At 44.3% G+C, this 25,289-nt stretch overlaps 1 protein-coding gene across 1 annotated transcript in view; it reads left to right on the forward strand.

Annotated features, from left to right (window-relative positions):
- Positions 1–2,198: 2,198 nt before the first annotated feature.
- The window catches only part of LOC138775046 (PML-RARA-regulated adapter molecule 1-like), a 37,087-nt gene continuing 13,996 nt past the window's right edge, over positions 2,199–25,289 (forward strand). Inside the window, exons 1-5 of the mRNA XM_069955780.1 lie at positions 2,199–2,209; positions 4,312–4,417; positions 14,053–14,215; positions 16,335–16,368; positions 22,789–22,820. Coding sequence (XP_069811881.1) covers positions 2,199–2,209; positions 4,312–4,417; positions 14,053–14,215; positions 16,335–16,368; positions 22,789–22,820 — 346 coding nt within the window. The remainder of the gene's footprint in view (positions 2,210–4,311; positions 4,418–14,052; positions 14,216–16,334; positions 16,369–22,788; positions 22,821–25,289) is intronic.

Here is a 25,289-nt window from a genome sequence, read left to right on the forward strand (position 1 = left end):
GGTATAGTGACTTCTTGCACTGGGTTTTACTTGGTACACTCACTCATAGCTGCACACTGAGAAGGTGCTAGGATAGCTGTATACTCTTGCACAAGAGGAGGTAGTGACAAGGAGATGACAAGTCAGTTAGCCACTGTGTAAGTTGGGGCTTATTCCCAAAGATCCAAATCTGGCATAGTGGGTATAGGATGTGGCCGGGTATCAGGGTACTTTTTGTGGCCTACCTTAGCTGGTGATGGACAGTTATATTCAGTGACAGATTCATCCTTAGATAGTGAGAAGTCAAAGTCCTCTGGGAGAAGACACATCCTCTAGAGAAGGAAATGATGATGTAGATGGGTGGTCAGACTCCGCCGCACTCGCAGATATATCTGTGCTGGGGCGAAGGGTAGGCAAGCCAGGGTGCAGCAACTGGGGGTTGAGGGGGGCAGATGTTGGAAGCACCACACGGGCAATTGTTACAGTGATCAGGAATGGGAATGGCTATGGCCACCACTAAATACACTGGCTTGGCACTGCCACGTGCTAAGAGTTGTAGTTGCTGTAGAGTAGAGTAGTGATTGTTTGTATGTTTTGCAGATGTTGTGCAGTAGGGATGATAGAGTCACTGATAAGACTTAATTGCAGAATAGTTTACTAAATCCGCTGCAGGACAGTACAAGATATCAGTCTCTGAATACAATAGACCAGTGATTTTCAACCTTTTTTGAGCCGCGGCACACTTTTTATACTTAAAAAATCCCAGGGCACACCACCAACCAAAATGGCACAAAATGACACTAAAACAGTACATATTATACATATAGTTAATAATATAGATTCTAAATGTATTTATACTCACTCAGTGTGAAACCTGGGCCTGTTTTCTTCTTCCCCCTGTGCTTCTCTCCTGTGCTTCTCTCCACCATACTTCTCCCCCCTGCTTCTCTCCTGTGCTTTTCTCCACCATACTTCTCCCCCCTGCTTCTCTCCTGTGCTTCTCTCCCCCGTGCTTCTCTCCTGTGCTTCTCTCCCCCATACTTCTCTCCCCCCTGCTTCTCTCCACCAAACTTCTCTCCCCTGTTTCTCCCCCATCCCCATGTTTCTCTCCGCTGTTTCTCTCCCCCATCCCCATGTTTCTCTCCCCCCTGCTTCTCTCCCCTGTTTCTCCCCCATCCCCAGGTTTCTCTCCCCCATTGTTTTTTCCTGTTTCACAGGGGCACCATAGTTTGGGGAACTTTCCCCGCGCTACACCCGACCATGTGTCGCGGCACACTAGTGTGCCATGGCACACTGGTTGAAAATCACTGCAATAGACAATCTGTTCTTAATTGCAATAACTTCAGTAGGAGGCAAATACTTGGAAGTTCACACTCGTATAGACATATTAAATATATATACAGAATCCAAAAAAGGAAGGCACAGCTGGTATGCTGGTAGATAAGAAAAATGCTTCACACACTTGGCATTCAGTAGTTGAGTTGAATATACTTGGGTAACTATTCAGACACTGGTTCAGCTGGAGCTGTAAGAGAAAGTTCCTAAATCCACACTCTCTGTAGTGTTGCTTCTCATACACACTCTGTAACCAGGGGATCTGATTGGATAACAATCAGAAAAACCCTCTGTATTGCTCAAGGATTGGTTAGTAAAAATCATTAGAGAGTGGCAGGAAATACACGTCATCAATAGAGACATCATATTATATAGTTTTAACCATCAGCCGTGAAATAGAACAGTGACATCTGGTGGCAGGAGCCCCATAATGCTGACCTCAGTCTCACAGCTTGACATATACATAGTACCGGCTAGTGATGAGCAAAGCAGCTTAAAATTAATTTTGTGAGGTTTGCAAATTTTAGGTCTGATTCAATAATATTAGCAATATTAGCCTCCCTGTCACCTCTCCTTGTGTGGCACCCTTTGTATTCTGTTAGTTTAAGTGGAATCAACATAAGTGCCATTTTTTATTTTAATCTAGACATAGAGTGGCCCAGCTTGAGCTGCAGTCTGGTAACAGTTCGACTGACGGGCCAACATCTTTAACATCCTTAAGGAATGACTAGGGGGTTGTGTTAGTAGCAATCCCAACAGGCTTGGATGAAATTTGTTAATCCCAGTAGGACACAGTGTTGAGGCGAACACTAGCCAGGCTGGTATTGTGAAAAAGATCCTTCAAAGTTCCAGCTCCATGGCAGTCAGTAGTTAATCCCGAAGCCATGTCTGATGGGTAAGTTAAAGTCTATCGGTTTGGAAAATTTAATGTGTAAACTGGATTGAAAACTGGCTTAATAATCGTACCCAGAGAGTGGTGGTCAATGATTCCTACTCCGAATGGTCCCCGGTAATAAGTGGTGTACCCCAAGGGTCAGTACTGGGCCCTCTTCTGTTTAACTTGTTTATTAATAATATTGAGAATGGAATTAACAGCAATGTTTCTATCTTTGCAGATGACACCAAGCTTTGTAGTACAGTACAGTCTATGGAGGATGTGCAGATGTTACAGGATGACTTAGACACACTGAGTGTTTGGGCGTCCACTTGGCAAATGAGGTTCAATGTGGATAAATGTAAAGTTATGCACCTGGGTACTAATAACCCGCATGCATCATATGGGAAGAAGAGCGGTTAGGAGAGGACAACTTTGTTCCAGACCACATTGAAGCTTTCGCAGACCCTACACGAAATCTTGGTCCTCATATGTCATCACCATCTTAAGGGGATGACTATTGATTTGTTCCACCAAGCCAGCGTCAGGTCCCATCCACAGCTTGTGATTACGGAGGCAAAAGGGCGAGGGGTACAGCGTCAGTTAGTACAGCTCGACAGACTAGTGTTGAGGAAGGCACAGGCACTTGAGGGGTACCCCAAGGCACTGGCGGGGCTCAACAACAGTCTAGCCTGCTACAAAGAAGCGCCCACTGGGATCAGTAGCGTGCCAGTTTATAAATTTCCTAAATAAATGTATTTTTTTCAGACAAAAATCAGCCCACCCATAAAAACATATACACATTAGACATGTTAAAAACCATTGGGAGGAATCTGGTACATGAAATTGTATAACAAATAATTGGATATTACATGGACTGCAGGTCACAGAATAACATATAAATATATATGCACATGATTATGCACAATTGGCCAAACAGATGCATAAAAGTCCAATAGGGTAAATCTATAGCAGCAACAAAATATAAATCGCACAATCCCTTGTAATATACAGCCTAATAGCAGCAAAATATCAAAGCAACTATAGCACCAGTGATATTCCAGCACTCCATCCAATTAAAGACCTAATGGCAGCTTACAGCACATGTATTTTAAACACCATTTCCCCTAGTTCAATACTAATCACTAATCTCACCAGACCTAACTAGAATCCTGTAACCACATACTGACCCAGTTGCCATGTGTACCGATTCCCACCTTGCCACACTCGGTGTTTCGTGACCGCTTTGTTGAAGAGCTCCTTGAAAAAGCGGTGTAGATTTTATTGTGGAGATTTTTTGTAGGTTTATATAAAAGATTTACAAAATAGGCCTTGAACTAAAAGGCTATGTTCACATTACGTGAACGACCGGCCATTCCGTGACCCCGGCCGGGTCACATATTGGCCAGTCTCTGCCAGGATCATCCCGGCCGGAGCCACTCCCTTCATTGTGTGCACTGACAGGGTTTCCTACGGTCGCAATTCATTGAATTGTGGCCGCAGAAAACTGACATGTCAGTTATTTGCGGCACTGCATGGGATCCCGGCCGCAGCATATACGATGTTTATACGCTCTGGCCGGGATCCCATAGATCAATAGGCAGTGTTCACAGGCTCATAAAGTACGCCTGTTGTTGCTGATGGCAACAAAGGCCATATTTATGTGTGAACATAGCCTAAAGAGGTACTCCGGCCGGCACCCCTTTTTTCCTAACATCCAGGGAGGGAGTGGAAGAAAATAACTACTACTCACCTCCTGGCTACAGCGCTGGGGCTCACATCCTGCTGCTCTGGTCCCCGGTCTTCCCGCTGTCCCCCGGTGTCCGTGACTAATGTACCCCTATGGGTCCCGAAATCCATCCAGATTTTATATCGGGGATTTTCCAGTTGTGTCAAGGGGATGTAAGAGCTTCTCTTTCTATGTTTGAAATATTACATAATATAACCTATGTTATATTATAATAATAATTTCTCTGTCCCAACTATAGATAACATAAATAATATATATAGATAACAGATAATATATAGATAATATGTATCTAACATAGATAATATATAGATAACATAGATAATGTAAAGATATGCATTTGTCATTTTTTTTTCCCGTTTTTTTTTTTTTCAAGTTCACAGTCCACGTTAGAAGAAAACATGTTAATAACGAGCTGGAAGAATGAGACAAATCTGAAAAAACTTCAAAAGCAAGAGGAGGAATTTCGGAGAAAATTCCAAGTAAGTAGAATAGAATAGATGACATAGTAACAAATAATCCCTACAATAAGTCTTTTGTATGTTCTCACAAGACTGCAGCTCTGAGTAGCACATACTGTAAAGCCCACATACCTATCAGCATAATATACACAAATACATATATATCTTTATTGGTACATTTAAAGAAAATGAGGTGTGTTTATGGCATGCTTCTATATGCTAAATGATGCCTCGGAAAGATCAGACAAGTAATAAATGCAGCAGGTACTGTAACTTCAATGATTTTGAGATAGTCTGCTGTGACATGAGATCTTCTGCATCAGCTCTGGGTCCCCACAGACTTGCCTGAGTGCTGTGATTGAGAGCTTAAGACAGGTAATGCATTGCTGTGCAACCAGTTAATACCGTGCCCCATCCTAACCTGCTGATAGATCCTTACAGGGGATTCTAAGCAAAGAAACATAGTAATTCATTATGGCAATGAGGGGCATTATTTTATGTATTTTATGCTAATTAGGTAATTTTTGGGTCTTTTATTAGGTAAAATAATTCAGAGGCTTCCTAGAAGCTGGTTGTATGTTCATTGAACAAACAATAAGATGACTGTGAAGTAGTAACTTAAAGTAAAGCTCCTGTCTATGTTGTGCCAAAATCCAGCCCATTGTAATGTCATGCTGAACCCGCACTTGTGTCTGTAATCTGAGCGATACTGGCAGTGATGTGTAGGGTAAAGTATACCTGCACTATCCCTAAATGTATACACAAGTAATTAGGATACTCTTTTTGTATACATAAAGAACTCCTCCGCATGTCTGTACATGTAATACATGGTAATATCCTGGAGATGTCCCAACAATTCTGCTGCATTTAAGCTGGTGTAATGCTCTTGTAATTAGTACCATGCTGAGACCATGCAGCATGGGTGATTGTTGTAGTTAATTTCCCATAAAGATTGTAGCCAGTTTTAATGACTCATATATGTATGGGTTAAAATTTACTAACCTGAAATTTCCAGGAGTCCATAGGCAGCACAACAATGGATTAAGTTTTACCCCCCTGGAACGGGCAGAAGAGACATTAATCAGCAGATAACAATTAGACTAATCAGGATACCATGAATAGCCCACAAAGACAGAGAGTCAGTAAACTGTTTGCAGCAATATATAATTTTAAAGGGACGTTAGCTTGTGCTGCCTACAGACTCCAGGAAAAGAAAACTTCAGGTTAGTAAATTTTTACCCTTCCTGGACGTCCTAAGGCAGCACAAAAATTGGATTTTCACAGCAGTAAGCAGAAAGAGGTGGGTAACTTAACAGCAGCACTTAGAAGCACTTTTTTCCTGAAGGCTGGAGTACCAGACATGTCTAGTCGACAGTGCTTCATGAATGTTAAAGGAGTTACCCACCTATTGGCTCTGCATATTTCCTCCAATGGAACGTGAGATGACTCCAGGAAGCAGCGGTAGATCTGGTTAGCTCTTAAGACTGAGGGAGCTTCAAGGCCCTCTTGTTCATAGCAGAAGGCAATGGCGTCCCTTACCCATATGGATAGGGTAGACATTAGGGCTTTGCAAACACTGGATCCATGAAAGTATTGACAAAACAGCTGTTCCGCTTTACAAAATAAAGACACCTTCTGTAGGTAGCATAGCAAGGCTCTTCTGACGTCTAGCCAGACAATGGAGGGATCATCAGACTGAAGAGAGGGTAGTAGAATCTCCTGGTTTAGAAAGAATGCAAAATACACCTTGGATAGGAAACATGGCATTGTGCGCAGGGAAAGGCAGTCTCCAGGATCTCTAAGATATGGTTGTCTTGAGGATAATGCTTGCAGCTCACTTATAATCTGGGCAGAGGCTATGGCCACCAAGAATAAAGTCTTCCAGGACAAGAACTTTAAATCCACATGTTGAATGAGCTCAGTGGGTGGCTGATGGTGGAGATCATCTAGTTGATCAGCCAAGCTGTGAGTCTCAGGGTTTTGGGACCCAGATGTTAGATGTCCCTCTGCAACAAAAAGTCTGCTCGGTATGGAATTTCCCAGTATCTTCCTTTTGATAGACTCAACACGAGCGAGTACCAGGCCCAACAGGGCCAGAAGGGAAGGATGAATTTGGCATTTTCTTTGGAGCCAAATACATCTTTTTCTGGAACTTCAAACTACTAAGTGAAGGATCGGAACACTTTCCTTGAGGTAGACTGTGTCGGCTCAGATAATCCGCAGTGTTGTCGAGAGTGCCCCTAATATGAACGGTTGAGAGGGCTGACAGGTTGGTTTCTGCCCACAGGAAGATCATCTTGCACTCTATCATGAGGGTCAGAGAGCAGGTGCCTTCCTTATTCTTCAAATAGAATACAGTCACCATACTGTCCGATTGAACAATGACTTGTTGAGGAGAATCTGGCAGAAGTGAATAAGCGGTAGTCTCACAGCTCTCAACTCCTTCCAATTTATAATATTTATAATAATTCTTCCTGTCGAAAGGGGGCCGCGGCTTCTAAACCGGGTTGCTCCCGACATGAGCACCCCGGCATAGGAGGATTCCTTCATCGTGAGGACCATCTTGGGGTGAGAAGTCAGAGGAATTCCCTTCTGTAGAAGAGCTGGAGTGAGCCACCATCTTAGATCTTGGCAGGTTGACCTCGAAATCCACAAAGTTCTATCTAGGGAGTGCCAGCTTCTGTCCTAAACCGAAAGGATGTTTGACTGAAGTTCCCTCAAATGAGCTCTTGCCCAGGACCTAGCGTCCAACGCCCAGAACTCTCATCCCTATCCTGATAGTGGTTGATGGATTTACAATCAGAGAACGGACTTTGTGGTGGATCTTCAAAGTCCTCTCTTGAGATAATGTCAGTGGCATCAGACTGGAGTCCAATCTGAATCCTAAGGGCTGAATCTTCTGGATTGGCATGAAATGTGACTTTTGAAGGTTCAACAGAAACCCAAGACTCTGAAGAAGATGAAGAGTAGTTTGGAGATGGCAGGACAGAAGGGCTGCTGCCTTTACTAGCCAGTCATCGAAATAAGGGATTATTATTATTATCCCCTTCAGACGTAGAGCTGCTGTTAGAACAACTGCCACCTTTGTGAACACCCGAGGTGCTAATGAGAGACTAAAGATTACAGATCATATACTCTCCATCCTGAAATGCTTAGACTATAGGTGTTTGTTCAGATACTGTAGGTAAGATCTATGACGAGACGGTGCTTGTTGTTTGGTTTTGGCATGGTTAAAATACAGGAATAAACTCATCTGCCCCTCTGAGGTATGGGAACTTCCTCCAGGTCTGCCTTTTGAATGAATTTGTGGACTAAAGGATACAGCAGAGTATTCTGGGAATTGTTCAACAGGAACCTGTTTTCTAAGAGATTCTTGAATTCTAGGGAATATCCTCTTTTCACCACAGACTGCACCCACAAATCTTCTGTTGTTTCCCAAACTAAAGAGAACTGAAGCAAACTTGCTCCCATTGCCAATTCCATCAGATTGTCATCATTGATCTGGTGACTTTTTTTTTGCAGGGGCCTTGTTCTTCTTTGTATTGTAGGAAGATCCCTGAGATCTATTGAACTGACAGATAGGCAGTTCTTTTGAATCCTCAGATAATCAAGGAGTCCTCAGGTAGCCAAGGAGTCCTCAGACCCTTGGCTACCACTTACTATTTGCGTCTGGCACACCGGCTACCTGGCTAGCAAACCCCACAGACAACCGGGATGCCATTAAATAATAACTCCTAGGCAAAGACACACACCTTGACCGAGCAGCATAGCGCAAGGCAAGCCCACTGCATCAGGGAACTTCCGGCCACGCAATACATCACTTCCGGTGATGCAAAATGCCACCGCCTAAGATGCAGGAACCGGGAAACTCGGTAGAAAGTACAGCAGAGCAGCAGGAGGTCTAGCGTACCTGGGATTCACTGTTGGCCCCAAGTCTGCAGACACGGTACATCACTTTTGGTGGTGAGACGATCAGATGGGAACCTGGAGGAGGCTATGGAACAGGAAAGGCCTAAGAAAGGAAAGGTAAACAGTGATCATAAAGAGATAGTAATGCCAGGCAGAACACATGTTGCCCTACATAATACCTGAATAGAGGCTGTATAATTTACTTCAAAACAGCAGGAATCACTCCCTGCTTAAAATTTGAAAAGGAAAAAATAGTATACACAGCAGGAATCGCTCGATGCTGGATAGGATACTAAAAATCATATAGCAGGGATAACTCGCTGCTGGCTAATGTCTTAAAGGGGAACTCCGGGTAGAGGTTTAAAAAAATGAAACTTCTGCAGAAGCATAAAGCATTACTTACCTATCTATCCCAGTTTTGAAACTACCAAAAATCCATTTTTTATTTTTTTTTGGGTGGGTGGGTGGGAAGTTTGTTCTGTTTTGTGTTTCTGTATTTCCTGGTTGAGTAGATGTACTCAGTACTACAGGTTCCAGAATGCAATTCTTTCCCTCAGCTGTTCCATCACAGTCCCCCACCCTGCACATTCCCCGCCCAAAGCTGTTGCAGAACATCTAGGCTGTGTTTACACATTGCAGTTTCATTGTGTTACTGAATTATTTGCAGTACTTTATAATTTCATTGTGCTCCCACCCACACAGCACACAGTTACTACCTGTAACACCACCCAGCACGCTGTATTCTCTACCTGTAATGCTGATATTGGAATAAAGCAAAGAACTTTTTAAATTACATTTTTTTTCTTTTCTTTTCCTTTCCACACACTTATTATGATCAAGCATCTTTTATCTTTGAAGTTGATTCCCACAAAAGGGACTTTATTCGATACTATCTTACATGGGACATACCTGTTTATGCCTTGTTTTTTGTGCAGGTGGGATTGGCAGTGCTGGCTCTTATCCTCTCTGCTGTTTAGCATTATCTATTTGTGTTACTGCATCATTTTTGTGCAGATACTGCAGTACTGCAATGACACTCCAACATGTGTGAACACAGCCCTAATTTCTCTGTAGACTTTTGCACAATCAGCGAAGTTGAAACACCTTCCTCTGGCCAGACTGAGATGGTGAAACATGCCCTGCCCCCTCTCTGCATCATCAGCCTGATCTCACCAAACACACACAATGTGAGACACAGGCATGGAAGATTTGTCTCCTAAGGGGGGATAGCAGAAGGAGCAGGAGACAATGTGGATTGACACAGAGTCCATTTTTTTTTTCACTTCCTGGATTTCTATCAGCTTCCAGTGTGGCAGAACCGTACAGATACAGTAATACATTGTATAGACACATCTATATAACTTTTAATGTACTTTTAATAGAAAACAAGTTTTTCTTATCCGGAGTTCCCCTTTAAGGGACACTCGCTGTTGGGTGGCTTATCATGAATGGGACAGCAGGGATAAAGTCTGTACTGTAAATCTTCCACAGATGTCTAGATGAAAAAAGTCCCTTCTTGCAAAGCCCGAAGAAATAAAATTCACTGTCTCTCATTCTTTGTGAGCTATTTATGGTATCCTGATTAGTCTAATTGTTATCCGCTGATTCTGCCTCCTTCCAGTGTGTGTGTGTGTGTGTGTGTGTGTGTGTGTGTGTGTGTGTGTGTGTATAAAACTTAACACATTATTGTGCTGCCGTAGGACATCCAGTAATTATATATACAGTGGTGCCTTGTATTACGAGCAAAATTTGTTCTGGGACCATGCTTGTAATCAAAATCACTCTTAAACCAAAGCAAATTTTCCCAAAAGAAATCATTGAAATGTAGAAAATTGGTTCCCTACCCCAAAATTAATGATTTTTTTTATTTTAAATACCAGGTAAAACAAGGGAAACAAACATTCAGAAACTGCCGAATATGTCATATTATAAGTTATTGTACAGTATAGCAATCAGCATGGGTAGTGTAATGTAAAATATAAAGTAAGTGCATAAACCTGAAAAAACAGCAGCAGTTTGTAGATACTGGATGGAACTAAAGATCTCCACAATGCAGTAGCGTAGTACAATAGACTAGAATAGAGAAGCAGGGCTTTCTGTCAGAACTCTGGTCACATGACAGCAATAGGGAAGGGGTGTGTGTGTTCAGCATGGACCAATCAGGAAATGAGAATCAGAGCTGTGCAGGAGGACAGTGACAGAAACTTCTCTATACAGCAGTGTGAATAGCTGAGTGTAAGTGCAGGCACATTTTATTAGCAGTGTGTATAGCTAAGTGTGAGTGCACGCACATTATAGCAGGGAGCATGGAGGAATGAGCAGGACATATGTGGGCACATAGAGGGGTTAAAGCTATGAAGAGATTACTCCCACAGCCCTGTCCCCTGATGCAAACCCCAGCCTGAAGTGGATCTGCTATGATTTGGAAGGTGAGGGAGACTTCCTTGGTAACAGTAGAGTGCTGTACGTTGCGTCATTGAGCTTGGATCTTTATGCTGCAGGAATTCAACGATCAATTCTGCACACTGTTTTGGCCCTCAAACCCTCCAGACTACTTCAAATATCAATATATTTGGGATTTGCTAAAACAGGCTGTGGGATATATCCCTCCACCCAATCCATACAATGTGCCTCCCATGCTGGGGCTGCTGCAGAGTGTTGGGCTCAGCTCAATATGGCGGATGGCGCCTTGTCGCCTCTGTCCCATAGATATTACAATGTTCAGCTAAGCACTTCTCTCCCCATCTCCCCCCTTACCCTGTACCGTGTTTTACCGAAAATAACACATCCTTCGAAAATAAGGCATAGTGGAGGATTTACAGTATAGCTTAAAATAAGCCACCAGCCACCACCATGCCACTACCCTCTGCCAGCCTCCACTACCAGCTACTTGTGGTCCAACACTGCAGGCATACCGCTGATCCATTGCCCCAACGTCCTGCTGCATGCCCAAGGTCACATCTTCACAGCTATTCAAGCTTCTGTGTCCTCTCTTTAGTATTAGGCCCCCTGTGGCCCCTCTATGCTATTATACTTAATTTGAAAAAAATAAATAAATAAAGCCCTACCCACCCAGTATCTAGTCAGGCCACCCTGTGCATAATTTCTCCTGTAGTAGCCAGGCCCCCCTGTATATAGTTTTTCCTGTAGCCAGCCCCCTCCCCATACAGTTTCTCCTATAGTAGCCAGGCCCCCCTGTATATTATTTCTCCTGAAATAGCCAGGCTTACTTGTAGTACCCAGGCCCCCTGTATATAGTGTCACCTGTAGTAGCAAGGCCATAGTACATAGTTTCTCCTGTAGTAGTCGGGCTTCCTTATAAAGTTTCACCTGTAGTAGCAAGGCCGCCTATTTATAGTTTCTCCTGTAGTAGCTGGGCCCCCCTTTATATAGTTTCCCCTGTGTAGTGTCCCACTATGGGTGGTTCTTCTTGTCAGTACACTCAGGTAAAACTAGTTTGTTCAGGTGTCACACCAGGTGATTTTAGCTGCAATCTCTGCTGCAGCCACTAGGTGTCTCACTCCATGTAAACGGTTAGGCTGTGTTCTTACGTGATGTTTTATGAAGCAGACACTCTGTACACTTCTTCTCTCTCACACACACACATCCTGTCACACCACCCTATATAAGGTAGGGATTTCCTGTCAGGTGTGAGGATGAAGGCAGTTCAGGTTAGTCTGCAGTTGACCAGTTCAGTTCAGCGAGAGCTAACTAGCTAAGATGCAGCGCTAAACCCAAGAGGTGGGGTAACCAGATCATGGATCAGAACAGTCGCCCTCTGAGGAAAAGGCTCACCCTCTGAGGGACTGATCTCCAGTAAGTCAAAGAAGCTAAGAGCTGAGCTGAGCCGGGCCTCCCTGTTGATAGTTTCTCCTCTTGTAGCCAGGCCCCCTGTATATAGTTTCCCCTGTAACCAGGCCTCCCTGTGTATAGTTTCTCCTGTAGTAGCCAGGCCCCCCATATATAGTTTCTCCTGCAGTAGCCAGCAACCCCCCTATAGTTTACCCTGCATTAGCCAGGTTCCCCAGTGGGTTGTTTCCCCTGTAGCCAGGCCTCCCTGTATATAGTTTCTCCTGCAGTAGCCAGCAACCCCCCTATAGTTTACCCTGCATTAGCCAGGTTCCCCAGTGGGTTGTTTCCCCTGTAGCCAGGCCTCCCTGTATATAGTTTCTGCTGTAGTAGCCAGCCCCTCTGTATATAGTTTCTCCTGTTGTAGCCAGGCCTCCTTTTATATAGTTTCTCCTGTAGTAGCCAGCTCCCCCCCATATAGTTTCCCCTGCAGTAGTCAGGTTTTCCCGTGAGTTGTTTCCCTTGTAGCCAGGCCTCCCTGTATATAGTTTCCGCCGTAGTAGCCAGCCCCCCTGTTATTTACTTTCCCCAGTAGCTGGGTTCCCTCGCTTTAAAAGCGACTTAAGTACTGTCCCTTTAAGAGTGATTAATGTACTGTCCCTTTTAAAGCAACTATGGTACTGGCCCTTTAAAAGAGACTTTGGTACTGTGCCTTTTAAGAGCGACTTTGGTACCTCCCTTTTTAGAGCGACTTTGGCACTGTCCCTTTTAGAGCGATTTTGGTACAGTCCCTTTAAGAGAAAGTTTGGCCCCGGCTCTTTGTACCACCCCTTTAAGAGCGACTTTGGTACCATCCCTTTAAGAGTTAATTTAGCTCTGGCCCATAAAGAGCTAATTTGGCCCAGGCCCTTTAGGATCAACTTTGATACCAGCCCTTTAAAAGAGACTTAGGTACTGTCCCTTTAACAGCGACTTAGGTACCGTCATTTTAACAGTGACTTTGGTACCATCCCTTTAAGAGTAACTTTGGTACCGCCCATTTAAGAGCAACTTTTGTACCATCCCTTCAAGTACTAATTTGGCTCCGGCTCTTTAAGAGCGATTTTGGTACAGTCCCTTTAAGAGAAAGTTTGGCCCCGGCTCTTTGTACCACCCCTTTAAGAGCGACTGTGGTACCATCCCTTTAAGAGTTAATTTAGCTCTGGCCCATAAAGAGCTAATTTGGCCCAGGCCCTTTAGGATCAACTTTGATACCAGCCCTTTAAAAGAGACTTAGGTACTGTCCCTTTAACAGCGACTTAGGTACCGTCATTTTAACAGTGACTTTGGTACCATCCCTTTAAGAGTAACTTTGGTACCGCCCCTTTAAGAGCAACTTTTGTACCATCCCTTCAAGTACTAATTTGGCTCCGGCTCTTTAAGAGCGACTTTGATACGATCCCTTTAAGAGTTACTTTGGTACTGTCCCTTTAAGAGCGAATGTGGGCCCATCCTTTTAAGAGCAACTTTGATACTGTCCCTTTCAGATCGACTTATGTACTGTCCCTTTAAGAGCTACTTTGGTACTGCCCCTTTAAGACTTAGGTACCCTTTAAGAGCGAATTCGGCCCCTGCCCTTTAAGAGCGATTTTGGTACTAAAGAGTGATTTTAGTACGATCCCTTTAAGAGTGACTTTGATGCCAGTCATTTAAAAGTGACTTTTGTGTTGTCCCTTTAGGAGCGACTTTGGTGCCATCTCTTTAAGAATGGCTTTGGTGCCGACCCTTTAAGAGCAACTTTTCAAGCACTATCATAATAAAAATATTCAGTAATCCTGATTGTGTTGCTGCTGTAGTAGGTTTGGATACAGTCCCTTGTTACTAGTAAACTAGTAAAGTGAAGCTTTTAGGAAGTGTATTGTTTATTGTACAGCATGCCTTGTTATTGCATTACCATATGCTGCCTTTTTATTTCACAGTTTCATGGGGAAATTAAAGTGTTAACACGAATGATGGTCGACCCTAATGCTGTTATTCAGAAACCCGGCTATAAGGATCTTGCATACACAAGAGGAGAACTTCTGGATGTTATTCAGCTCACCGGTTCTGATAAAATATTATGCCGCAACTATGAAGGAAAATGTAAGCTTCAATCTAGAATTCACGCTGCCTGAGTTTTATTTTTTATGTAAATTTTCCCTTTTGCATCTGTCCTACTGCATTTGACCCACTGCATCGCCCTTTGTTATCTGTCCGACTGCATCTGTCCTGCGTCTCTACTGCATTTGTCCACCTGTATCTGTCCTACTGCATCGCCTTACTGCATTTGTTCTCAAGCATCTGTCCTAGTGCATCAAGCTCCAGCATCTGTCCTACTACTGCATCACGCTACTGCATTTGTCCTCCTGCATCTGTCCTACTGCATCATCTTACTGCATTTGTCCTACTGCATCTGTCCTACTGCATCGCCTTACTGCATTTGTTCTCCAGCATCTGCCCTAGTGCATCAAGCTCCAGCATCTGTCCTACTACTGCATCGCCCTACTGCATTTGTCCTGCTGCATCTGTCCTACTGCATTCGTGTTCCTGCATCTGTCCTACTGTATCGCCTTACTGCATTTGTTCTTCAGCATCTGCCCTAGTGCATCAAGCTCCAGCATCTGTCCTACTACTGCATTGCCCTACTGCATTTGTCCTGCTGCATGTGTCCTACTGCATCATCTTACTGCATTTGTCCTACTGCATTTGTCCTCCTGCATCTGTCCTATTTCATCACCTTACTGCATTTGTTCTCCAGCGTCTGTCCTAGTGCATCAAGCTCCAGTATCTGTCCTACTACTGCATCGTCTTACTGCATTTGTTCTATTGCATCGCCCTACTGCATGTTTCCTACTGCATCATATTCTGGCATCTGTCATAGTGTATTGCTCTTCTGCATCTGTCCTACTGCATCTTTCCACCTATATTGCCCTACTGCAGGAATAGGGAACCTTCGGCCCTCCAGCTTGCAACAGGGCTAAAGGTTCCCCATCCCTGTCCTACTGCATCTGTCCTACTCATTGCCCAGCAGCATCTTTTATTACTGCTTTCCTGCGTCTGCCCTACTGCATTGCCTTCCTGCATCGTTCTACTGCATCTGCCCTACTGCATTTGTCATCCGGCATCTGTACTACTGCATCTGTCTTACTGCATTGCCCTAATGTATCTGTCCTAATGCATTTTTTCTACTGCATCTGTCCACTTAAGGGTGCGTTCACACTTACAGGATCCGCAGCAGATCCGCAGCAGATCCGCAGCAGATTTGATGCTGTATTTAGTTATTTAAATGAAATCTGCTGCGGTAAAGTCCGGCCAAAATCTTTATTAGGGTACCTTCACACCTACCGGATCTGGATAGCGAGAACCGCTGCGGATCCGGTACCATTCACCCCTATGATAGCACATACTTGCAGCGGGATTCCTCTGTGAATATGTGCTTTAACCCCCCGCTGTCCGCAGCCCCGCCGTCGCATCCCCCATCCCTGGCCGCATCAGCCCATGCCCGGCGCATCCCCCCATCCCCGGCCGGGGATGGGGGATGCGGGCTGCTGGATGCGGCCGGGGATGGGGGATGCGGCGGCGGGGCTGTGGACAGCGGGAGGTTAAAGCACATATTCACAGCGGGATGTCAATCCCGCTGCGAGTATGTGCTATCATAGGGGTGAATTGATACTGGATCCGCAGCTGATCTCTCTGCGAATCCGCAGAAGTGAGATCCGCTGCAGATCCAGTAGGTGTGAAGGCACCCTTAAAGTATTGTATTGCCCCCCAAAAGTGACTACACCATTTTGTCCAAGAAGTGAAACCCTGATGCTGTAGTAAGTGCAGGGAAAAAAGCACTTTATAAACATTTCCCGTAATAAGTGTATATTAGTAATTTGTATAACTTTTGGGGGGCAATAGAATACTTGAATAAAAATTTTGGCCAGACTTCTCCTTTAATCTATCCTACTGTTTCGCCCTACTGGATTTTCCTTACTGCATCACCCTACTGCGTCATCCTCCAGCATTTGTGCTACTGTATCGTACTACTGCATCTGCCGTACTGTATCACCCTACTGCATCATCCTCTGGCATTTGTCCTACTGTATCACCCTACTGCATCTCTTCTACTGGATTGCACTTCTACATATGTCTTACTGCATCGCCCTCTGGCATCTGTTCTACTGCATCTGTCAGACATTAAACAGTTTGAATTATACATAGTTTTTTATTTTTCTAGTTGGCTATGTGCCCAGAAAGGCCGTTCTCAACATGTAAGTACTCAATAGAAAATACATATGGCATTTACATTTATATACTGTGAGGCATAGCAGACGTGATGTGAACAGACCCTTAGAGGAATAAAAACAGGCGCCATATCATCTTTATCTTCATTCTGTGTCACCAAGGTCCTCTGTTACTTTTCAGGGCATTGTCCCAGCGTATATGTCTCTTCTCAGAGCATTTTCCCAGTCTATGTCACCAAGTTCCTCTCTTACTTCTCAGGATATTGTCTTAGTCTGTGTCCCCAAGCTCCTTTCCTACTTCCTTGTGTATATCACTAAGATTCTCTGTTCTCAGGGCACCCAATTTATGTCACCAAGGTCCTCTCTTTTTTCTGAGGGCATTGCCCCAGTCTGTGTCCCTAAGGTTGTCTCTTACTTCCCAGGGCATTGTCTCAGTCTGTGTCACCAAGGTCGTCTCTTACTTCCCAGGGCATTGTCTCAGTCTGTGTCACCAAGGTCCTCTCTTACTTTCCAGGGCATTGTCTCAGTCTGTGTCCTCTCTTACTTTCCAGGGCATTGTCTCAGTCTGTGTCACCAAGGTCGTCTCTTACTTCCCAGGGCATTGTCTCAGTCTGTGTCACCAAGGTCCTCTCTTACTTTCCAGGGCATTGTCTCAGTCTGTGTCCTCTCTTACTTTCCAGAGGCATTGTCTCAGTCTGTATCACCAAGGTCCTCTCTTACTTTCCAGGGCATTGTCTCAGTCTGTGTCCTCTCTTACTTTCCAGGGCATTGTCTCAGTCTGTGTCACCAAGGTCGTCTCTTACTTCCCAGGGCATTGTCTCAGTCTGTGTCACCAAGGTCCTCTCTTACTTTCCAGGGCATTGTCTCAGTCTGTGTCCTCTCTTACTTTCCAGGGCATTGTCTCAGTCTGTATCACCAAGGTCCTCTCTTACTTTCCAGGGCATTGTCTCAGTCTGTGTCCTCTCTTACTTTCCAGGGCATTGTCTCAGTCTGTATCACCAAGGTCCTCTCTTACTTTCCAGGGCATTGTCTCAGTCTGTGTCCTCTCTTACTTCCCAGGGCATTGTCTCAGTCTGTGTCACCAAGGTCCTCTCTTACTTTCAGGGCATTGTCCCACTGTATTTTACCAAAGTCCTCTCATATGGTGTGGTTACACAGAGAGATTTATCTGACAGATTTTTGATGCCAAAGCCAGGAATGGATTTGAAAAGAGGGAAAATCTCAGTCTTTCCCTTTTGACCTGTTCCCTGTTTATAGTCTGTTCGTGACTTTGGCTTTAATGATCTGTCATATAAATCTGTGTAAACGCACCATTACGTCTCATGGCAGTGTCCCAGTCTATTTCACCAAGGTTCTCTCTTACTTCTCAAGGCATTGTCCAAGTTTATGTCACCAAGGTCCTTTCATTCCTCTCAGGGCATTGTACCAGTCTATGCCACCAAGGTTCTCTCTTACTTCTCTGGGCATTGTCCCAGTCTACAGTATGTAACCAATGTCCTTCTTACTTTTCAGGACATTCTCACAGTTTAAGTCACCAGTTTAGTCCTCTGTTAGTTTTTGGACATTAGTCTTCCTGAAGTTTAATGTTTTTGTTGCCCCATGCTAAGCATATTAATAAAGGGTAAATAAAAACCTTTTTATGTTGTAGTTACTATTACCTAGGTGATCCCCCACCTCTACCTTTGATATTCTGTCTGGCCTATTGGATAATATTAGGTCCAGAAGTGCCCCCCTCTAATTGGTTCCTGCACTATTCGGGAAAGGTAATTGTCTCCTATTATTTTCTAAAAACCTGCTTCCTTTGCTGGAGCTGCAGGTTTCTGCTTACCAGAGCAGAAGTAACAATAACGTGTAATTCTATTAGTGACACAGGAGAAGCCTAGACCTTGCAGTCTTAGGGCCCTATTCCACGGGCCCGATCAACAGTGTAAACGAGCGCCGATCTCCTTATCCACGGCCCGATGATCGTTTAGCGAGGGCTGCAGGGACATTGTTACCGATGTCCTTGTAGCCCTTGCAGCATACATTACCTAGCAGGGCTTTTCCTCCGCTCCGTCTTCCTCCCCGGGTCCAGCGGCGCATCATCAACTCCGGAGCGGCCTGACTGAGCTGCCAGACCTCTCAGCCGATCACTGGCGGAACCCGGGGAGGTAGACGGAGCAGAGGAGAAGCCTTGCTAGGTAATGTATGGTGCTTCTCAAATCTTCGGTCGCCCGCCGTGCACTGCTATTCCACAAAGCGATGCGCGGTGGGTGACCGATGATTTTAGGTTTGGCCCTAAATAAACGATCAGCCGATGACACGATCATCGGCTGATCGTTTTCTCTATTCCACCAAGCGATTCGGCTGATTATCGCTCCATGGAATAGGTCGCTTAGGGAATAGGCAAGGAATAGGCGAGGAATCCGCTCTTAATTTCAGCTTGAAATTTCTCCTGTAAAATATGAACAGAGCAATGTCCTATTGTGTTTAATGGAATTTCCGCTCCGTTGTTTACACTGCAGAATTTCCAAGCAGAATTTTCTGCCACCAATCCGCATTCTGCCAAAAGAATTGACATGTAAAGGGGGAACTCCACATAAGGGAAACTTGTTTTCTATTAAAAGTACATAAAAAGTTATATAGGTGTCTACATAATGTATTACCATATCTGTACGGTTCTGCCGCACTGGTACCAAATTGAAACTAGGAAGAGAAGGAAACTGGCCTCTGTGCCAATCCACATTGTCTCCTGTTCCCTCTGCTCTCCCACCTTAGGAGACAAAAATTACATTGTGTGTGTTTGTTGAGTGCAGACTGATGATACAGACAGGGGGCAGGGCATGATGTCACAGGAGGCTTGGCTGGATCCCCCAATCCCCTGAGTGATTCACCATCTTTGACCAACCAGAATCCGGTGCAGCAAGTTCACTGTTCACTGCAAAAATTAGGCCTATGTTCACACTGGAGTGTCAGTGCAGTGCTGCAGCATCTTTACAAAAAACATGCAGTGACACAAATAAATGATGTTAAACAGCACAGAGGATCGGAGCTGGCACTGCCAATCCCACCTGGACAAAAACAAGGCATAAACAGTATATACTGTATATGCATGGAGATGAAAAGAAAAAAAAAATAAAATTAAAGGGGTATTCCAGGTTATTTTGATATTAATGCTACTGATTTCTCTTGTAATATAATTAATATATCTCATTGGTTTCTATAATAAATTTTGTCTCTTTCTCTCTATTTTTATGTAAGTCACGTGTTTCTGTGACGTCACCGAACCGGAAGTGTGGGGACTTCCCCGACTCGGCCGGCCTCTTGGTGTTTATGTAGTTAGAAAGCTAGCAGAGCTTTACAAACGGCCTCCCTGCACACGGGAGGTCACATGACACCCTGTTCCCGGGCGGCCTGTCAGTGTGAAGGAGGTCGCATCCACCTCCTGTATAATCACTAAAACCCTCCACCCCCTGCCAGTATAATCATACCGATGTCTCCCCCGGCCCCCTCCATCCTGTGTATACAGTCCTTTTCAAAGATCTCTCACCCCATCCCCCGGTCTCGGCACCTCTTGCACTCAGCTGACAGGCTCTCTCTCTCTTTCTCTCTCTCGCTGTGTGTGAAGCAGGAGAGATTTCTTTCCTGCTCCGTACACAGCTCCTGTCAATTGCCCCGATAAAACTCAGCTGCCAGGAACTGTGTACAGAGCAGGAAAGAAATCTCTCCTGCTTCACACACAGCGAGAGAGAGAGAGAGAGAGCCTGTCAGCTGAGTGCAAGAGGTGCCGAGACCGGGGGATGGGGTGAGAGATCTTTGAAAAGGACTGTATACACAGGATGGAGGGGGCCGGGGGAGACATCGGTATGATTATACTGGCAGGGGGTGGAGGGTTTTAGTGATTATACAGGAGGTGGATGCGACCTCCTTCACACTGACAGGCCGCCCGGGAACAGGGTGTCATGTGACCTCCCGTGCGCAGGGAGGCCGTTTGTAAAGCTCTGCTAGCTTTCTAACTACATAAACACCAAGAGGCCGGCCGAGTCGGGGAAGTCCCCACACTTCCGGTTCGGTGACGTCACAGAAACACGTGACTTACATAAAAATAGAGAGAAAGAGACAAAATTTATTATAGAAACCAATGAGATATATTAATTATATTACAAGAGAAATCAGTAGCATTAATATCAAAATAACCTGGAATACCCCTTTAAATTCTTACTTCTTTACTTTATTCCAATATCGGCAATACAGGTAAAGAATAGAGTGTGCTGTGTGGTGTTACAGGTAGCAACTATGCGCTGTGTGGGTGGGAGTACAATGAAATGATAAAGTACTGCAAATAATTCTGTAACACAATGAAACTGCAGTGTGGGAACACAGCCTAGATGTTCCGCTGCACGGGTCCGGCGTCCTGCTCTCCCGTCCGGCCAATCAGTGGCTGCGGCTAGGCAACACACTGATTGGCCGGACGGGAGAGCAGGACGCCGGACCCGTGCAGCGAGGACAGATAATGTATGCTTACAGCGGGGGAGCCGGGCGGGAGCAGAGGGGGTTAAAGAGTCACTGTCGTATTTTTTTTTTTTGCAGAAATCAATAGTCCAGGCGATTTTAAGAAACTTTGTAATTGGGTTTATTAGCCAAATCTGCCATTATCTGCATGTAAAAAGCCTTTTCCCAGGTCCCCCCCTCCTTCCTCTTTTTCATCCACTCTGAAAAATCTGAAAATTGTGACTTGTTGCAGGAGACATCCCCAGTCTGTTCTAGGGAGAGGGGAGGGGGGAGGAGGAAGGAGGGAGTTAGCCGGCAGCAGAAAGCAGATAACAGAGGATTACAGGCACTGAGCTGGGTGACAGCTGTAATCCGAGCTCAGACAGGTCACTGGTGACTGTCACAAGAGATATCCCATGAGGGATTTGTAGATTAACTCTTTGTTGTCCTGTTTTGGTCTTTTCTTTAGCTCTCTCCATAGGAGAACAATGAAGACAGGGGGGAGAGCTTCAAACTGCTTTTTCATGATAAAAATGCATTTTTCGGATAATAAACCCAATTACAAAGTTTCTTAAAATCGCCTGGACTATTGATTTATGCAAAAAAAAATTTCACGACAGTGACACTTTAAGGACGGTAGAATTACATACTGAACGACCGCAGCGAGTATATAGTGTGTGGGAACTGCCAGGACCTGCCAGACTCGCAGCGAGAATCTCACTGCGAGTCTGTTCGTGTGAATATACCCTTAAAGTAAATCTGTAGCCCCCACACAGACACACACACACACTTCCCTCCCCCAAACCACAGATACTGTTGGTTAGCAGCCATCAAGTGCTTTCCCATCATGATGTTTAAGTTTGTCTTTGTCCTTCTTTTGGCTTAAAAAACACATTTGTAATCTGAAGGAGTAGTGCCTCTCGGGTCTTCCTCTCCACCCTCCATATTCCCAGGTTGGATTTCTTTTCTGAAGTGTTGATCGCATTAGACTTGTTTGTCTAAAGTTACAAGACCTGTTAGATGCCTTACTCATTGCCAATGCACATTGTAATTTCTCATTAAGCCACAGTTTATTGCCAATAAGGTGCAAAAGGTGAAGAAAAGGCATAATAAATGTGTCACTAGGGATGTAACCATATCCCTGCATTGCTCATAGTTATTCAGAATACAGCTTTGGATATGGTTTGCATATGAGAAAAGTAACGGGATTGACTCCTATATGTGCCATATGCCGGGTTAGCTTTGCAGTGTTGTGGCTGCTGCGTGGGTGTAGGGTCACTTGGGCACTTGTCACAGTGCCCAGGAGTGGTGTTGGAACCTACCCCTGGACAAACGGCACTGAGCTTGATGTTTGGATAACCCAAGTGTTAACAGGTGTATAGGTGAAGGTGCGAAAAAGTAGACCAATACTCCAATGACTTAACCAGGATAACTTGGTTTACTGATAAAAACTTCAGTGCAATACACAATAAATACACTTTGGTAACTGCAGATGCAGGCAGGAGGCAGAAGTAAAAGTTGTAACAGCAGGGTAGAGTAGAGGAATGCATTGAGGGCCCTGTCCAATGTAGCAATGTACTCTGCGGGATAGCGTAGTGGAGAATAGAAGTAGAAGAAGAAGAAACTCGTACTCACTTATAGATTTGCTAATCTGACCGCCTTTTGCACTATAGTGTTGGCTTAAGTCCTGCTACGGTACTACAAGGTCCCAGAACCCTGCGCTGCCAAACTTAGTGGCACACCTGTGCTGGGACACTACATATGCTAGTTTTGTTATATATGTTTTTATGCATGAAGTTTAGTTTGTTATCCTAGTCTACGGGGCTGCCTCCACTATCATAACTTTACTATCATACTTTTACTGTCATATATTCACTATCATACATTGACTGTCAGCATTATAAAGAAGCCACTATATACATAGGAAATGTAATGTACTTGATGATAAATTGAAATAACTTTATTTTTCTTTGCTAGAGAGAAGAATATTTACAGTAATGGTAATGATGGTATGTATTCTATATGTGTATATGTACAGTAATGGTAATGATGGTATGTATTCTATATGTGTATATTATATTTACAGAAGTGGTAGTGATGGTGTGTATTCTATATGTGTATATGTACAGCAATGGTAATGATGGTATGGAAACACCACGAAAATGGAACTGGCAAAGCGGGGGGAGCATGCATGGATGCATTAAAGATTCTTATCAGTTATTTCTGAATCATGAAAAATAGTCTTCCTAAAGGGCCATTGAATTTAAATGAGCACACAGCTGTACCATTAACTTGAGAAAATGGCCTGGGCACGCATGGGATGTGGAGGAGGGGTTGGTGTTTGACGTGCTTTAAAAAAAGAAATAACATTTTAAATTGAATTAGAAAATTGAAAATAGAGCTTGTTGGGAGGGTGATACCTGACAATATTATTAAGAAATGATGGGATTGACGGTAACCCCCATATAAAAAAATGTGTGCAAGATCTTTGTGTTACCCTCTCAAAAATTATGGTCGAGAGCCTTGTGATGAACCCCATAAAAATTGTGGTTAAAATTGTGGGTGAGAGCCTGGTGGTGACCCTCTTAAAAGTTGTGAGCGAGAGCCAGGTGTTGAACCCCGTAAAAATTGTAGTCGAGAGACTGGTGGTGACCCCCATAAAAATTGTGGGTAAGTGCCTGTTGTGACCCTTTTAAAAAAAAACCTAGTAAGAGCTCTCTTCAGTACATTGAGGAATTAGAAGATGCTAGCACACCTGTCAGTTGGCTTTATGGCATGCTGCTTTGAACTGGTTGAGAGGAGTCTGGTAAATTCCACACCTTCTTCATCTTGTTAAGCCTCAGCCTATCAGCATTCTCAGTGGACAGGCGGGTGCTCTTATCAGTGATGATACTGATTTTTCCCGGTTTGGTGTCATAAACATGTTCCACATCTTGGATAGCGTCCCTCTTCCTGTATTTGCATGCAACTGAAACGGTAGCATTGTTAGATGGGAAGGCTTTGAGCAATTTCTCCACCAGGGCCTTGTGGTATAGCTGGATTTGCGTACTTCTTTCCTCTCAGGGAAGAAGATAAGTGAAAAATTGCACATTTTAGACTCAAAAGTACATGTCCTCCATAGTCTATAGCAGCAACCAAGTGCACATACACTCCAATAATTACTAAACATTTGCCATATAACCCTGCTTATGTGTTTCTTGTAAGAGTGGATTAAAAAGAAGGGTGAAGGGGGTGCTTGGCCTGCACAGCAAGAAAACGCATCTTCTGTGCTCTCCCGGGATCGCTCATGTTTTACTTCCTTTCCCTATCTGCCAACCAATCTTTCACCCTGCTGTTATCCCGGAGCCAGAGATACCCGCAGAACTGCTTGGGAACATTTGCGTTGCTACATGCTTTGGGCCCTGCATTACCCTGTTAAGCCCTGGCCTAGAGTTTCCCCGGCTACCCTAACGGGCCTCACTTCCGTCCAGATGACGGAGACTGCGTGGAGGCCCCTACACTGGAAACTCCCAACATTCCAGACCAAAGATTCCAATACTGCTCGCCACATGGCAGCAGAATGTAACAGTGGAAGTGCTAAAAGAAACACTCAGATATAGTTGAATATCTTAACCCAAATGTTTTGGAGCTGTGGTCTAGGGGTAACTCGCCTGTCTAGAGACCTGCCAGCAGTTCATTTTTTGTTTCAAATACCTGTTAAAGGGAGCAAAATACTGGATATTACCATAACCTTGAAAATGATACAATAATGAGAAAAAAAAAATAAAAAAAATAAAGACCTATATTTCATTTCCATCAGGGGATTTGAACCAAAGAATGGACTGCTGACAGGTCTCTAGATAGGCGAGTTACCCCTAGACCACAGCTCTAACACATTGGTCTCAGAGATTCAACTATACCTGGAGTGTTTCTTTCAGACATAAACTGGCTACAGAGGACTGATCTACAATCAGAGACAGTGGCTGACAGCTGAGCGAGCAGGAGGCCAGGTAGTATTGATTATTCATGAAGAGGGAGGAGGAAGGAGTAGTTAGGCGTGACAGAGAGTGTGGCACAAACAACTTCTCTTTGTCAATTCAGTACAGTAGGAGACCTGTGATTGTGCATAATCCAATGCACGGACAAATTACCAAAAGGTACCATGCTCACTAGGGGACTGTCTGCACCTTAGGTAGGGCCCGGGTGCAGACAGATTCCCTTTAAGACAAAAAGTGTCACTTGTGCTCTAAAGACAAGCTGCGTGTCTCACTGTGTATCACTTGCTTAACTTTCTCTACAGAGGCAATAGACCTGCTACTTCCTTATTGTTAATCCTCTGCCTCTCTCCTCTATTGAGAACTCACACTCTGCTTAATCTGATCATAAATTGCCTAAGGAAGCTGTGTTTGCAAGGATGACACCTACCGTCTAACCCTGGAACAACTCCATAGGCTTCTTTGGTCTAAGCTGTAATACACTAACCTGATATCCTAATTCCC

Source organism: Dendropsophus ebraccatus, unplaced genomic scaffold (assembly GCF_027789765.1).
Source record: "Dendropsophus ebraccatus isolate aDenEbr1 unplaced genomic scaffold, aDenEbr1.pat pat_scaffold_1266_ctg1, whole genome shotgun sequence".
NCBI lineage: Eukaryota > Metazoa > Chordata > Amphibia > Anura > Hylidae > Dendropsophus > Dendropsophus ebraccatus.